Below are 17,642 nucleotides of genomic sequence, written 5' to 3' on the forward strand. Positions count from 1 at the left end.
TGTTAGAGATATTTGATTTATAGATATATCTTTTTGAAGTATGCCTTATTGTTCATTAGAAGTAAGTCCTCCCCGCAACTACAGTATATGATACTGTGCTTTTTGCAGTTAAACATCACAATCCATTATCTGATTGATTCAATTTGAAAGATTATGACAAGCACTTTTGGATTTTACATTTCAAATGTTATAGAAAATGTAACTCATTGTAATCAAATACCCTAAAAGTTTCTTATTCTCCATGTCATCTTTGCTGTAAATACATTTATCACGCAAATTGTTTGCAAAATTGGAGATATTAGTAATACTCACGCTTTTCCCCAGAAAGGATACAGTCGATGAATGTTCATTTAAAGGTGATGATATGAATAACAATAAATGCACACTCTGGCTGAATTCATTTCACATTAATCAGATAAAATTAGAGAGTTGATAGATACTGTACATTATAAAATATACAGCTTTCACGCAGTTAGTGACTCTATCACTGTGATAAAGCTATGGATAGTCAGGTTTCAGGTTTCTACTTAAGACAGAGGATGAAGTGTGCATGGTCACTCTGTTAAAGAATTATCAATCTATATCATCAATGTTGCAAAAACTATGATTCAAAGAGCAGCACTACCACATTCCTTTGCCTCTAAGGTATAATGCTGCAGGAACATATTGCATATTCATTTCATACTTACATGCAATTAGGTGGAAATGTAGAAAAATATGCAGAACATACTCCTCACTTTTCAGGCTGTCTGGGCAACAAAGTTTTTATCCAATTTCATTAATACCTTTTTTTTTTTTTATACATTTTGGTTTTAATGTGTCATTAATATTTAGTATGACAGTAAATGTATCCTCTTAGACAATAATATTGACTAAAAACTAACCGAGCACACAGTGGGGCCTCAGAAAAGTTCAAAGTACATTGTGATAACCACTAATCAATCTCAAATGTTTGCTGTAGGTTTACGATGTAATGTTAAAAGCTTTGCACATCTATTGAAGCATCCATTCACACATATGCGCAATCATGACTCATGTTTTTATACTACATCCACATCTATAACTGGACTCAAATACAGATCTTCAAGTGAAATATTATATGCCTGGATTACGTCGTTCTCAGCAAAGGTATATTTGTGTGATATTTGCATAGCCTATGTATGTAATAGAGCAGATACATATACTGTATGCAAAAAGCATGACTATAAACTGCTTAGTGCATTTCAAAAATATTTAATTACAGCATGAGGAACAAACAGATGTTTCAGCATCAAGCTTTCATCAGTGTATGAGGACTTTAATCCAAAATGAGTCAACACATTCAAAGAGCACAACTTCAAACTGTTATGAACACAGGTGGGACCCAAACGCAGGACACGGACAGGTTGGTGCTGGTAAGGAAAAGGTTTTATTGAAGAGGATGATCTGGATGAGGGGCTGATGGCAGGGAATGGGAATCCGGTGGCAGCAGGGGTGAGTGATGGTAAGGAGGAGCGGGGCTTGGTGTGAGCGTGGGATGAGGGGAAGCGTGGCAGGCAGGGGTATCTTGGAGGCTAGGAGGTTGCTATCAGGCAGGCAGGGAGACAAGCAGGAAGACAGGCAGACGGGTGATGACCCTGGGACACAAGAGAGGCTGGTTAGTAACATGAAACACGAAGAGACAAAATCACTAGGAGTTGGCCTTGAAGCGTATCTACCACAGTGGTTGAAACAACAATCTGGCGAAGAATGGTTGAAGAGCCGGGGTAGATATACTGCAGGCAGATAGGTGCAGACAGGTGTGCAGGATGAGCAGAGCCGGGAGCCAGGAGAACGAGGAAGGGAGACCACGCCCACGCCAATACACACACAAACAAAACGTAGACAGGGGAGCACTGGGAACACAGGGAATCTTCTGGGGGTACGGCCACGGCAGTAACACAAACCTTGCCTGGTCTTTGGTGATAAAACAGGCGTGCAGCAGTGACAAACTGTCACAGATCCTCTCAGTAAAGATGGGTGGCGATAACATGGGGCTGAAATGTTAATGGAACGGACACAAACACACTTAACACATATAAACATGCACACGCACACACACCCAACACAATCACACACCCATGCACTCCGCATACACCATCACTTCATTCTATGGCACAGGATAAAAGCCCAGGCCCAGCACTATGTCACCCTCAGACCGTCTCATAGCAACCTCTCCTCTACTCCTACATCAAATGAGCATTGTAATGCTAATAAACCCTGATACCAAATGTGCGTATAAGAAAACAGCAACACTGGGAAAGAAATCTTCTTGTATCAGAAAAATGCTATTTTGATTTGAAACAGTGTATATCTTCACACAACCTTCACCATCATATATGTGGCATTGAGATGGATATTTCCCTTGGTGGGTGAAGGGCTCAGGACTTTGGAGTTTGGTTGGCTGTCAGGAAGAGAGTATTAGCCCATAATACATAGTCATAAATACAGTGCAGAGAAGATCAGGTTTTACAACTCTTACCAAATTGAAAATTCAGAGGAGTAACTGAGGCCTTTGCTATTGATTCCTATGGTTATACACAACTTCCGATATCCGTGCCTCAGCAGTTGGTGAAACCTGAGAGCTGAATAGACTGAGTTTTATCAAGAAACTTTATCAAGAAACTTGCTACCTGGACTGTGATCACAAAATAAAGTAACTAACAATTAATTTAACTTTGGTTGAACATTGTTCTGAGTTAGAGCAATGTGGAAATCACACAGTTGTTGGTGAATGGACTCTGACAAAACACTCCGCTGCTTGCAGGATCGATCCTTTCGGCGGGGCATTCGCAGATATGTGCTCAGGTGGTGCGTCGCCTGTCACAAATTTAATCTATCTTCTCCACAAAAGCACCTTTCGCTCTGTCCCCTCGGTAGAAATTCTCTTCGAAAGAATAGGCAAGGATCTCATCAGGCCATCAGACTGCAGTGCATGGGGACTTCACTTCATTAGTCTTGGCTGATTATGCATTATGTCTCGTCTTGTCTAATGAAGGTCTTGTACTATTAGCTGGCTGCTGTGTCCTGTCCTGCCCTGTTCTGTCCTGTTCTGTCCTGTTCTGTCCTGTGGCCTTTGTGTCCTGTCAACTTCTGTCTTGTCCTATGTAATGTGTGTCCTGTACCATTCGGTAGCTATTGTCTTGTCATGCCTCATTTTTGTATGCATTTAGTACAAACGATTTTTTTGTGGATTGGCAACATATTTATACTTACTTACTACTTTTTCAAGATTGCATGTCTGACACAACAATGCACCATTTGACAGTATGAATGTCAATGACTTCTGAATCCTACTTTCAATGTCTCATAATTTCTTAGATTTTTTAGCAAAATGTATTCATGGAATAATCAATAGATTCAATATTGGATGCCTTGAATACATTGCATACTGGGATTTATACTAAGAATAACTTTATACTTACCTACTGTACATGGCCAAGGTCTTGTTATGTGTATGTTGCATCCCTGAAAAGTGGTGATAATATAATGAATTAGTGGATTCTGTGCTGTTTCCTTAATAGCTTTATTTTGAAAAGAAGAATAAAAGAAAATACATCCATACATCCATTCATTTTCTAGCCACTTATGCAAGTCAGGGTCGCAGTGGCAGCAGGGTGAGTGGAGCAGCGTGGATGTTCTTGTCCCCAGCAACTTCCTCCAGGAGGATCTGCAGGCGCTCCCAGGGAGCTGGGAGATGTAGTCCCTCCAGTGTGTCCCGGCTCTGCCCCGGGGTCGGTCCTGCTTGGTACACCTCCAAAGAGAAGCGCCCGGAGGGGGACATCCTGACCAGGTGCTTGAACCACCTCATCTGGCTCCTCTCAATGTGACCCTGACCTGGACAAGCTGCTAGAAAACTGATGGATGGATGGATGCATTTTCTTTTATTATTCTATTCAAAATAAAGCTATTAAGGAAACAGCATAGAATCCACTCAAACAGTATGATAACTACTACTTGTACTATTCAAGGTATATTCTGCTAAAACCCATCTACAACTTATGCTATGACCCTCTTTTGTGTCGTAACCAAATCACTGTGCTATGTTATTTCAGTGAAGGAGACTGAAGAATAGGCTAATTCATATTCAAGCGTAGGGAGGATTAATAAACAAGAAATAATAAACAGACTCTTCAGCTCGGGGTAATGGGCTTCCTGAAATCGACACAAAACACTCTGGTGGGCCTTTGATTATTTTTGTTGATACTGAGGAGATAAGAGCTCTTGACAGATGCGATGGATAAATTAGCCCTTCCCACAGAAGAATGGCTCTTAGTGCTCTCCATTATCAAAAGGTATTCACATAATTGAATGATTATATTACACTAGCTGCCACCCATCTTGCAGACTGTGATTTATTTATGATCTTTATATCAAGCTGAAAATGGTGTAGCGGCTTATGAGATTCATCTGAGAATTCACTAGCATTTGCATGATTTTTCAGATGAAGATATCTAAATTGCCAATAAAAAAGCAACATTTTACCTTTCAATATGATAATTCTACCATAAAAACAATGTGTTTGCAGATAGGAGTTGTAGGTTATCACAAATCCAAAGCTGTAAACTTTGGATTTGCTTAAAACCATGACTTAATAATAATAGGCCTATTACATACATCAAGACTTTTCAGTGGCTGTAAAATATACTACACTACAGTTTTGACACTGCTATTATGGACTGAACAAGGTAGAAAGTGGGGTGATCAAACCTTTTCCACTCTGAATGACCCCACATTTTTTGTCCTGCCCATGGACAATAAGCAATACAATCATAGCCATGAGCCTCATCATGACCTGTGACGCATCTGTCTAGCAGCTGCAACTGTTTGATAATTAAAGCCTAGAAGTTTCAAGTCCCAGCTCCGGTTGCAAGTGCAAGACAAGGACGTGTGTGTTTTGTATTGTGAATGAAGGGTGAGAATCCACTCGGTAATAGAAGGGTGCTTATGTAAGGTGTGGGTCGGGCTGAATAATACAAGGAAGCTGTTTCAAAATGTATGCATTGATGAATATATAATGTTCAATGTCATCTATAAAGCACAGTAAAAGGTGATTCTGTGGTTGGGATTTTAAATGGAACAGTCTATTGCTGCTTATTAACATCTAGTACACATTCAAACTTTGTAGCTGAGATATCATTCGTCTGTGTCTGATTTTTCAGACGCTCTCACTCTAAGAATTCTTCAGTAGTGTTAAAAACAGTCTTAAGAGATTTGACTTGATTTGTGGCAAATGTTTTGTGGGTTCTCAGAGCTACAGTATGTACAGAGAGAATATCATTCTCTTTATTTCACCCTCTGCATTTCATCTTTTCCACCCCATCTACAGTAGAATTTATAATGTGCACCGTTAAGTGTTCTTTTTTTTCTGTAAAAGCAGACTTTATTCTTCTTTCACTGACATGTCAATTCTAAATGAAACCCTGACATGAAGTATACTGCATATAAATTGGGGTGAACTGGTTGAAACCCTTGAGGTGGCTGTATTTCAGTATTATCTTATACTCCCTGAGCAAAAGACTCTTTGCTTAGAGTTCTGTGGTTACAAGTGACCTCGCAAAGGACACTAGTTCATCAATTTTGTAAAAGGTTAAGTACAAAAAGAATCAGCACCTACTAGAGTAGATGAGGAAAAAGATGGATTGAAAACCCCAATCATACCAAAACACACCACTCTCACCAGCTGAGTGAGAGAATAAACCACACTGAAACTGAGAAATCTCTTCAGTCTTGGACCTGAATCTTGGGAAAAGCAGCCAGAGGAAAATCAAGTATTGTTAGCAGATTGTGTGGACATGAGTATAAATATTCATTGGCAGGGCATCACAAAATGTGAATGAATGATTGTCATTTCTGCACTGTTTATGAATTGCTATATTAAGTGGCTTCGTGATAGGATTGTGAATACTTTCAGACATCTTGCTGGCTGTATTCTGAAGGACAGTGTATAAATCTGTTCTGACAAGTCCTTGTTTAGAACCGCTTAACAAGCAAAGCAATCACAATGACAAGATGACATTTAATGAGTGGGGATGAGAGCGTAGTGGGGTAGTAGGCTGTTTTCTTCAACACACTTCTGCTTTACATGAACCATACCGAATCTGATCCAGCAAGCAGTGGAAGGTGGGGAGACTTAAAATGACACAATTACTAGCAGATGAAAGCCTCATAGGGGAGAGCGGGGTAAGATGAGCCACACCTGTAGCCTAGCAACGATAAACAATATGTGACCAGGCATTTAGGAAGAGACTTCATAAAACTGATTTTTGCAACAAAAAGTACAGTGAGATTTTTTTCAAAAGGGTGGCTATGGGGTAAGTTGAGCCAAGGGCCAAGGGGTAAACTGAACCAGTTGTTCAGCTTACCCCCTTGTTGATTTCTGATATTAACAATAGTATTTTAATGAATAACTGTGCAATGTATGTATTTATTTATATATTTATATATTTTGTATCTTGAACAATATAGAGCAGTGTTTTCCTCAAGGACCCCCTGCCCTGCAACTTTTAGCTCCAGCTCCACTCTTGCACAACTGAACTCAATTAAGGTGTCATGAGAATGTGTGGCCTTTAATTGAATCAGGTGTGCAACAGTAGAGTTGGATTTTGTATTTCCCTGCAGCCTGTATATTGAATAGATGTGGCTTCACAGTCAGTTGTGCAAGAATCAAGTAGACAGACGAGATTGGAAATATTCCATTAGCGTCTCTGTTACATTTTGTTCTCATGTACATAAGTCTAGTTTGTGTTACCTATGTGTGATTTTAACATGTTTAATTCCAACAAGTAATCACTATAGCCTTCATTAGGGCTCTGTTCAATAAAATATGTTAAGTCATGGAATATTGAGTTCTTGGGGAATATTGAAATGGATGTTAAATAGCCTAGAGTGTACACAAATCCTATTTGTTGCACATTCACCTTTAATTTGCAGCAATGTCAATTTTAATCTTTTATTTTCAAGACTTTTCAAGTAATGTTACTTGTAAGGTCAAGTAATGTCACATGTAACTCAGCTTGGTTTGCAAAATGATATGCAAGAACATTTTACTACTGTTCCAGTTAGTTCACTATCAATGAGAAAAAGTATTGAAAAAATAGTTTTAATAAAGATGTTTTAAAGTTTTCATTTGACATAGAAATAGTTTATTTTTATTTTATCCAGACTCCCACATGAATAATTCAGTGGCTTATTTTGCCCCCAAGCGGCTCAACTTACCCACTTGGATCAGCGTACCCCCACCCTGGGGCAAATTGAGCCAAGGGACCACTTTATTTTAAGAAGTTGTATTTTCATTCTTCTTTCGTTTAGTTGCATTCTTACCAGTTCATTTGAAAGTCAACATCCTGAAATATGAGTGGAAGCGTTTTTGTTCTCTCAGTTTTCCTTGCCAAGATAACTTTTTGAGTAAAAACTGGTTCATCTTACCTTGCTCTCCCCTATCTCTAAAACGTCAACTATTCAGGAATTAAGACAAACAACATTATTTTCTGATGAATGACCATTCTTTTTAGAGAAAAGACAATGGATTTTGAGTGACTTTAAAGACTCCTAAGGGCATGAAACTTAGTCCAACCCATAGATGACTTTGTTAGCTTTGAATTTCAATTAAAAAAGATTCTCATCGTGCAGTAATGACATAGTAGTTATCGAAAGATGATAATCAACAAACCCAAAGAGGTCGGTACTAACATTGTTCTTTAAAAGGAAATATAATTGCCTGATTTCTCAGTAATGTCAAAAATATATTATCAATCCTTGTGGCTCATTTTAATTTCACACAAACAAAAGTTTCACAAATAATGAGAATTTGCCAAATGTGACATTTTTGAGGCTTGTGAAAGGATTTATTTGAAGTCCAAATATTCAAATAGCTGTTCAGAAATTACAAAAGCCTGTTTACAAAACATGTTACTACATTGCACAGAACAAAACAGCAGAAGCCACCTGTTGAAACATGAGCAATATACAAAAATGGACCAAAATATAAATAGATTCTGATAGGGATTTATACCTAGATCCTAGGATGAACTTGAATACATCATCAGTCATGTTTCATGTTTCACTGGATGTTTGGAAGTTATATAGAGCTGAATAAGTGAGTTGCAGGAATATGGCCGATGAAATGACAGCACTAAGACAACAGAGGCTCAAAAGTTTATTGACAAGAAACAGCATCACAAAAAGTTGCCACACTTATTTCACATGTTTTAGTAATGTACTTTGTTGCACAGATCTACTGGCTAACAATGATTTTTTTTATCTATTCTCAACAATTTCATCCACTGGCCTAATTTGCAGATATTTGGAAGTGAAATTGATTTATAGCTGTCAGAGCCTCGTCTGATTCTCCAGAGACTCATCATCATCACTAAATGCTCATCGTAAGCTCCTGCCTCCCAGTTTGGAAATTATCACATTGGTTGAGTTATACCTTAAAGGGTGGAGCAAAATAACATGTTTTTTTCTGGCTAATTAAGCTTATAGATTGAACCCACATGAAAAAGCAAGAGGTAAGAGAGGAGGAAGCTAACATTATGAAGGCTACTGCTCTTACTGAAAAATTAAATCCAGCCATATACTACACCAAGTTATCTAGGTTAGCTAGTTAGCTTAGCTGAGCTTCCAAGTTCAGTATCTAAGATTGTGTTTGTAGCCCCAAAACACTCCAACCATAAGCACCAAATTATTCCCGCTATAATAATATTCCATTATGTAGCTCTTAACGGTTGTGGCCCTAAACGTTTATGCCACGGCCGACTTTGGCTATCCAGATAAGCTAGTTAGCTAGCCTGCTAACCCTCCAAGAGCATGAGTCCAAGGGTCAGAAATGAATGAAAAGAATTCATCGCATTAATATTGTTTATTTATACTTTATTTATTTATGTTTTATATTCATATAGTTTGCCAGTTAGCTTACTTGTGCTCCAAAGAACTGTGGTTCTTTGGCTCCGCCCATTTAGGTTTAACTCAACCAATGAGATTATTTGTATAACTAATACTCGTTGGGACGGAGCTCCTCATTTAGAGCTGGGCTCTGTGTGTCTGACAGTCTGTGAGGATGTATGCACAGGATTAGCCTCAATCAGCCGTTAGATGGTGTTGAGACTGGACATGCGAGCATGTGTATATTTATTATTACCAATTATGCATGGATGCCCCCTGAGCCCCAGCACCTAAAAAGCGCTAATGCACTTGTTGAAACCAAGAGCTGCTTTGTCCCTCAGGTAGGAAATTGATGTCTTAATTAGTTTACTTGTTGTTGTACATTACTAATATTTGCTCCTTAAGAGTGGTTAGCAAAGGCTGGGGACAGCATCACAAGGCAACACTCACAACACACACCCAAAGAATCAGTGCTCAGCAAATGAGGTATCATAAAAGTCCATCTTTCTCACTCATAATCACCACGTTGTTTTTGTTCATGTGCACTGAAGTTGCAATTACAATATTTCAGCACTTGAAAGAACCATTCATTTTGTGATTTTGTTATCTACATAAGCATACAGGTGAACATGAAGCACTTTATGATGCCAGTATGCTCCATTAAGTAGCTAAACATGTGCACCAAACCCTGGTGTTATGCATTGTATTTACAACATAGTTACAAGATTGACACCAAAGTACCACAACTGCTACAGCACAAATAAAACAACGGGAATATAGAATTGACTTCAATAAATACTTCCCCACTGGGCATAAATAACAGAAATCTTAAAAACCACTGAAGGAAAGCCTTTTGACAAATTGTTTATCACCCACAAAGCTTATCCTAAATGAACTGTGGCCTTTATCAGGTAATGCTGAATGTGCTTGTGTCATCATCCGTTAAGTTGAACCTCCTGTTAGCGTGACTCACATCCTCCTGCTCGGTGACCGGCTCGTTGCTCTCGTGGGACAAATCCTTGATGGCACTGTAATACATCGGTGCATTGTACTTGGCCGCCTTCTCCTGGCTCCGGCCCTCGCACTTGCAGAGCTGTTTGAAGGCGATGCGGAACTTCTGGGACATGAGGTTGTAAATGATGGGGTTGATGGCGCTGTTGATGTAGATGCACATCCGGCAGAAGAGCAGGAACCAGGTGTTGTGGTAAGGTGGGTCCATAAAGGAGTTGACCACCACCAGTGTTCGGTAAGGCATCCAGAGCAAGGCGAAGAGGATCACCACCACGGCTAGCATCTTTGTTACCTGAAGTTATGACACACACACACACAGAGAGAGAGAGAGAGAGAGAGAGAGAGAGAGAGAGAGAGAGAGGAGAGAGAGAGAGAGAGAGAGCAGGCAGATAAATATGCAATTTTCTGACAACAATTATGTAGAATAGAACAATAATTGTATTAATGGACCAGCTGTGTGCCATTAGTCACTGAAAATCTTATTTAACATTGAATTTTAGCACATCAAGACACATTTGAGATGATGAGGTGGATAATAGATTTGGAAAATCTTACCCCTAACAAATGTGTTCAGTTACCAGAAATATTGTTGCAAGGAGACTGGTTGAAAAAGAGGTTATTTAATCGGAGATAATCATTAATATTACATTATTATCTGACAAAGGTGGGTAATGATCCTTTTTGGATTGAATTTCTCCAGAACTCCTTTCATTTTCATTTATCTTTTGGAGTGTGGTGTCTATTCTAGTGTTTCTAGTGTCTAGTGTTTCCAGTACCTGTTTTCTTGCTGAGACCGCACCCTTGTTGGCCTTGACCGTGCTGTTGCAGTGGCCCTGGTGCACCGACCCCCCGGCTCTCTCGCTGAGGTGCGACGGAAGGGGGCTCATGAACAAAATCCTTGCAATAAGCCCGTACAGCACAGTGGCCACAATGAGGGGGATTACATAAAACAAAGTGAAGTCCATAAAATAGATTGGCATGTAGAGGCTCCTGGAGACGCGGTAGCCGCAGGTGACCACCACGCCGTTGGTGTACACGGTTTCATCTGTGTCCACTAAAAAGAACCACATGATGCAGTAGAGTGAGGTGAAGATCCAGACGCAGGCGATGATTCTCTTGGCCCGGGAAACGGTGCATATGAACTGTGCCTTGATGGAGTGGCAAATAGCAATATATCGTTCAATGGTGAATGCCGTGATGGAGCAGGATGACACGTTGATGCCGAGGTACTGAAGATAAGTGATGCACAGGCATCCTGAATAACCATAAATCCAGAAGGCTACAACATCAGAGATATTGGGCAAGCCTGCAGCCAGAAGGACAATGAGGTCTGCTATAGCCAGACTGACAAGGTAACAGTTAGTCGGGGTCACCATGTGCTTAGTGCGCAGCACAACTAACACCACCATGACATTTCCAGCAATTCCAACTCCACAGATGAGCATTGTCAAAAATATAGTTATGACCTGCTCTTCAAGAGGGGTCAGTGGCATTTCCGTCAAATTAACAACCTGGGTGAAATTGACATTCTGAATGATGGTTGTGTTGTTCTCCATTGTATTTCAGTCCTGTGGCCGCACTTCAATTGATCTTCAGGGGCATGAAACAAGAATCCTGGAAAAATGAGACAGAAATATGGATCTGTAGCTGCCCAAGGTATTTCAGAAGTGATATAACAAGGCCCTTAAGACTGAGCAGAAATAAATTACTCCTAAACTTACAATTGATTTAGGGCAAGAAAATAAAAGTGTGGAGGATAAATAAATATTTTAGAAATATTGTACAAAAGAAATCGACAGCTTACCATAATTTTGCAAAAGGCAGTGTTCACTCCGACAAGGTACCAAACCTCCTTACAGCAGCAGTATGCAGAGCCAGGTGGAATCAACCAGGAAACAGGGATGACTGCTCAGTCCTCCTCCAGCACCGCTCTAGTTATCCACATCTGTCTGTCTGGCTCTATGTCTCTCTCTCTCCTCTCTCTCTCTCTCTCTCTCTCCCTCTATCTCTCTCTCTCTCTCTCCCTCTCTCTTCCCCACTGTACCCCTCCCTCTCACATCACATCTCACACCACTATATAATACAATACTAGGCATTGCCTTGTAGAACCACCTACTTCAAAATCGATTCCTCCTCCCCATCCAACCATATAGCATGTCATGTCAATTACTGTGGCCATAAACCCTGCAATTATTGTAATAACAGAGGAGGCAGCCTATAATTCAACACATCATCCATTTCAATGATTGAGTATTGAACAGAACTGACACTAATTACCATGTAGACCACTTTTTTTCTGCCACCAATGGGCATGTTTAAGTTAATCCTTCATCCTGTGTGAAAGGACAAATTAACTGCTCTGGATTCTTTGGTTTCACACTGATTCAGGGGATGTGGAATTGCCAAATCAAACTTATGAGAGGTATTTCTGTCTCAGGAGGGATAAACAGGAACACACCTCCAAAAATGCAGGCTTCTTGCTATTCCTGTGAGGCAGAGGAATTGCATGGTTGCTCATTTGGGAGACGAGAGCCTTCACAGCTCCTGGCTGTCTGATGGTGTGGCTGATGCCCGCTGATACTGTTAAAAGTCTTGTGCTCGTTATAGCCAACCACATCGAATAACATTAAAGCCTTGTTCTCCTCTTAGCCAACCTGATCATCCAGAAAATCTAATGTGACTGTCTCTCCAAACCAACAGAACAGATGAAGCACTTGAAGCCCCACTGGAGAGCTCTTTAACCCTCAGCGGACAGAGCAGTCAGTATGAATGCTAATGCGGACAGATGCTTGTGTTTTGATGGCAAAGCGGTTTTCAATCAGAGAACGGTCAATGCCATTCTACCATGCCTCATTAATACAGTTTTCTAATGAACTGTAGATAAGATTTTTTGTCCCTGTTAAAGAAAATCAATAAGCAATACTTATCCAGGGAAATATCTGTACACCATCGCTGTCTGAGCTACAGTTAGAGGAACACATGAAACTGTTAGTTGACTGTATCGCAATACATTTTATTGTTATCTTACTTTCTTTTCTAATACACTAATAGAATTTGAATCAATATATACATCACCGGTTCTGCTTCTACAGCTGTGCAACAGACTTGACAAACTGATTTATGAGGAAACAAAGTGAGTAGATAACTGAACAATCACATGTTTTGATTTTGATTTACACTGTAATTACAATCTTTCAATTCATTGCATTTCAATTTTGCAATTCAATGCATTTCAAATGAGGATGTGCCTAATCTACTGCTGATAGATTGCATAGTTTGATGTTGAGGTACAGAGACGTCACACACACAGTATTCAATTTAACAGAAAATATATGAATAATTTATAATTTCTGGACCAACAACAACAAAGTGTATCATCTTCGCACAGACACAGGTGAATTTTGAGGCAAATTGAGTGGACAAAATGTCTGCATTAAAAATAGATGACGAAGAGGTATTCTATTAATATTCTGGGATGAGGTCTTAAAATACACTTCTGAAGCCCCGCGGGGATTTGAAACAAGAGTCTGCTGATGAAACACAAAGGACTTTTCAGAAGAAAGAAGTTAATTTTGTGGAAAGGATGAATTGATTGAAATGGGCTGCTGAGATATTGGATGGGTGCATGAAACAGCTTCATTTCATCTATTAAAGTTATTTAGGCCATTAACAATATTCACAGAATTTGTAAGAACCAAGCTCTTGCTGCTCATTTCCTGACAGAAACTGATACTCTGTGTCCTCATCTGTCCATAACACCCTAGTGGCACCTAGTGGGGATGAACTGTACAAACAACAAGTGACCCATAGGTTATTTGCCACAGATGAGGAAAAAAGCACTTGAAACTAGAAAACCCTAGTTGATTTTGAGTACAGCTATGTATAAAAAGTGTGCCTGGTGAAGCTTGTGTTAAAAAAAACCCTTAATGAACAGCCTTGTTTCTGTCACACAAGCAAGCTAGCTGCACATTGAACAGATGTGGTGCCAGATCTGTAAAAACCACATGGCGTGAGTGTGTTGATGAAAGGCAGAGTGGGCCAACAAGTGGTGCTGTCCTTCTAGGGGAAAGGTGCTGCAACAGTGACTCACACACAGGATGCTCTGCCTTCAGCTGCTTCTTTTCTGCCTTCAGCTGCTTCTTTTCTAAAGTTGAAATCCACAATAAAGACACTGACGGCTGTGATACAAACCTAAAGAGGGGCTTAAAGTAAAATTAAAACATTATCATAAAGATTAAACTGAAATTAGGCAAAAATTGTACTCTGCAGTAACAAGTTCACCCCCGGGCAACGTTGACAGAAAAAATCTCTTGTTCTTTTCCGTTCTGCTTCACTTGTATTTTCTTCAACAAGAAAGCAATTCTCTTCTCCTCCTGTTTTTTGAAAAATGACGCAGACACTTTCCTGCGCATCCGTCTGGCGTAGACCTCCAGAAACACCAAAGCGTAGCTCAGCAGCCAGAGGGATCCCAGCAGGACCGTCACTCCCAGGTTCGGAGCTGAAGTCGTCACTTCACAGAGCGACGGCTCGGGGCTGAAGGTCCACTCGTAATCCCTGTGGAAGTTTGTAAGCTCTTGTTTGACACAGGATTGTGGGATAATGCAAAATGCAGGCGGGAACCACTGAACCTATCAGGAGGAGACAAAAGAATGAAGACATGAATACCCCTGAAAGTGTGTTGACATCTGCATGTGTGATTGTGCGATACTGTGAACAAATACTGCAGGTAGCCTATTATAGTTTATTCTTCTCATAGGATGCTTATTATCACTCAAACAATCAGTGTGTTTTCTTACCTTAAAATTCACACTGATGCTGGCAGAGGTAGGTGGAATATCCAGCAGCCACGGCACACTCAACTGAACTAGATGATACACAACGTGATCTAAAGCAACTAGAAAGGTTATTGCAGTGAAATACAATGTTACTACAACTAGTGATATGAAGCAAGAGGTACATTCCTGATTTGTTATGATACAAGTGGAAGGAATCATATTTTCAGCTGACGTTCGATTTCCAACGTCAGCTGCTTTTTGTAGCTCTTTGGAGAGATGCACATTGTCAAATTGAACTGAGGTCAGATAAGATTTCAAGTAGCGCGCAGATTCAATGATTAGTAAGGTCACAAAAATAGCAGCGAGAATCCGGTTTGACAGCAATTTGTACTCCTTTAGCAGATTCCTGGCATGTGAGAAGTGGATCTCTATCTGCCCACTCATATCAGTGAACCTGCGTTTGACCTCTGACACGTCGATATGCGTAAAATGATCGAACTTCCTTAAAGTAGTGACAATACTCAAGTCTTCCTTTTTCACTTTGATGGTTTCCTCCACCAGGTCTTGCTTTGCCCTGTTCAAAGGTTCAGACGAGTTTAACAAACTCCTGGCGAAACCCTCGGAGGTGCACTTCAGAATACGCACAACTGCTCCTACGTTCATTGAGATGTTAGGGACGACGTTCAGCACTAAAATCAAGACGGAGGTTGAGATGATCAGTTTGCGTCCCTGCTTGCTACAGACAGTGGGCAGAGTCATGGTCAGGACGCAGCGCAGAGGGTGACAGAGGAACGAGAAAAACAAGACGGCCACGCTGTAGATGCACACCGTCTTAACGGATGCTTCGTGGTCGTATCTCAGAGTCTTTGACAGCCAGTGGTGAAGCAGGCCGCCGGTCACCATGGCGATCGTGAAGCACAGAGACAGCAGAGTGAGGATGTCTTTGCCAGCCGGTGTAGGGGCAGAGTAAACATCCCAGAGATAAGGCAGGATGGATTTTAGGGCCTGAATACAAGGTCCTTTCCTGATCCTGAGAGGAAAGGAGCTTGACCTATAGGTTAATACAGCAAACATGAGTCTATAGGCAAATTAGAGGTCAAGCTACCTACAGTATATACAGCAGCTTGACCTAGGTTAACTCTTCAAAATATCCAACTCCGACAGAACAGGATAAAACTGTAAAAACATCATTTTCACATGCAGATAATTAAACCACAATAATAATGTGAAACAGATTTGAACTCAGCATTTTTCAAATTGTGAAGAAGCTGCAGTACAGAAAAATGTCCTGTACAGATTTTGACATTCAAGTTGTATAATTTCAAGTACTACCACAGTAATAGCATGCTTCATTTTACTGCATAATACTTTTAATTTCATTTATTAATATAGAGAATGGCATATAGAGAATGAATTTAAGAATGATATGGTTAACTATATATGGTTAACTAGATAGATAGATAGATAGGTAGACAGACAGGGAGATAGATACTATAACACTCAGGAAAGACATTGCCATTTGCCTGGGAAACTGTATCCTCTCAGTATGATTTTGATCAGAGTCATTATTTCATTTCAGGAAATCATTAGACCATGCAGCCTCCATCAAAGGTGCTGGAAATAAAAGAAAATAATGTTTCCTACCTGAGAGGGATGACAAAGTTCTCTGGAATGAGCTTCATTGTGTTTGTGAAAGTATAAGTTGGATGAACAGGTCTGAGAACTGCTGGAAGACTCTGAGGGAAAAAAAGGGGAACATGCTGAACAGTCACCGTCATGTTGGTATTTGTGGTTCGCCTTCCTGTTCCCACGTGGAAATAAAAGGTTCTTTTCCCTGTCACCATACATGACACACAGCATCATATGGACAGGCATGACACAGCACAGTGTGACTCGGGTGACTTTGCTGCAACATTACACAGGGAAGTTGAAAGAGTTACATGCAATTTTAGAGTGGTGTTACATATGTAAATGATGTGTAATCTGTAATGTGTATGTATGTTTTAATCAAGAAGCAGATTGTGATGGATGTCAGTGTGATCAGAGTGTTTACTTCAATGTTTTATTTAAATGTGAGAGTGACAAGACAGCTCTTCACACATCACTGTCTTACCTAACCACAATTGTGCATTCTGCATTCAGGCTCGTTACAGAACATTTCCTGTTATCTCATACACACTCATATTGGTTGTGGCATAAACATGCAGAAACTGACAGTTTCACATTACCAACTAACACCCCCCCCCCCCCCCCCAAAAAAAAAAAGAAGAAAAAAAACCCTTTACTTTTTGAAACGTAGGTAAGAATTAAGGTTAGTACTAAAGAAGTACTAAAGAATATTACACATTCATAGGGCACTTTCCAAGAAATATTTTTCAGGCATATCAGCCATCTCTCTCACACACACGCACGTCCGCAGTATCTTGTTTGTCATGTGCAGTGGTGTAAAGATATTGGGATGTGAAAATGCATTATGTCACCAGAGGGAAGCAGTATGCAGTGAAGGGTTACAGCTGCGGTTATGATCAATGCAAAGGCATTCATGTGAATTAGATATGCTGTAACAACTGGTTAATAAATATTTTTGTCTTGTTTATATTGTCTCTGGCTTCTCAAAAGGAAAATATATCATAAATGCACATTTTGTTCAAATCATAGTGTTTACTTTATAATCTCCAACATTATCAAACAAGCTGGTTTTGGGTGAGTTCTCCATTTTACAGCTTTACACTTACACACTGTGGGACCTCTGGCTCCGACCCCACTAACACTGAATAACCATCACGGTCTTGCACAAGTTAACCATTGTGGCCAGACTTGTGACTTCAGAGAGTTTACGACGCCAAACAAACATCATGAGGAATTTAAAACCCACGCTCTCACTCTTCAAACAGGGGCTGCATGTTGGGGTGGAGGTACTAGCATTGCTGTGTGGCATAATTTAACATAAGA

The 17,642-nt window shown here is 40.1% G+C and overlaps 2 protein-coding genes across 2 annotated transcripts; both read right to left on the reverse strand.

The window, feature by feature from the left end:
- Positions 1-9,811: 9,811 nt before the first annotated feature.
- LOC139666586 (thyrotropin-releasing hormone receptor-like) lies at positions 9,812-11,471 on the reverse strand. The gene is made up of 2 exons (XM_071545869.1): positions 10,692-11,471; positions 9,812-10,207 (listed from the first exon to the last, which is right to left on the reverse strand). The coding sequence occupies exons 1-2, from the start codon at positions 11,469-11,471 to the stop codon at positions 9,812-9,814; spliced, it is 1,176 nt and encodes a 391-aa protein (XP_071401970.1).
- A 1,522-nt stretch (positions 11,472-12,993) lies between these two features.
- Positions 12,994-16,372, reverse strand: ocstamp (osteoclast stimulatory transmembrane protein). Its single transcript, XM_071545828.1, has 3 exons — positions 16,335-16,372; positions 14,712-15,741; positions 12,994-14,543 (listed from the first exon to the last, which is right to left on the reverse strand). The coding sequence occupies exons 1-3, from the start codon at positions 16,370-16,372 to the stop codon at positions 14,193-14,195; spliced, it is 1,419 nt and encodes a 472-aa protein (XP_071401929.1). The 3' UTR covers positions 12,994-14,192.
- Positions 16,373-17,642: the final 1,270 nt, after the last annotated feature.

Source organism: Centroberyx affinis, unplaced genomic scaffold (genome assembly GCF_046629955.1).
Source record: "Centroberyx affinis isolate AG114_WGS23_722 - 3 ecotype Tasmania unplaced genomic scaffold, CSIRO-AGI_Caff_v1 ptg005062l_1, whole genome shotgun sequence".
Taxonomy (NCBI): Eukaryota; Metazoa; Chordata; class Actinopteri; order Beryciformes; family Berycidae; genus Centroberyx; species Centroberyx affinis.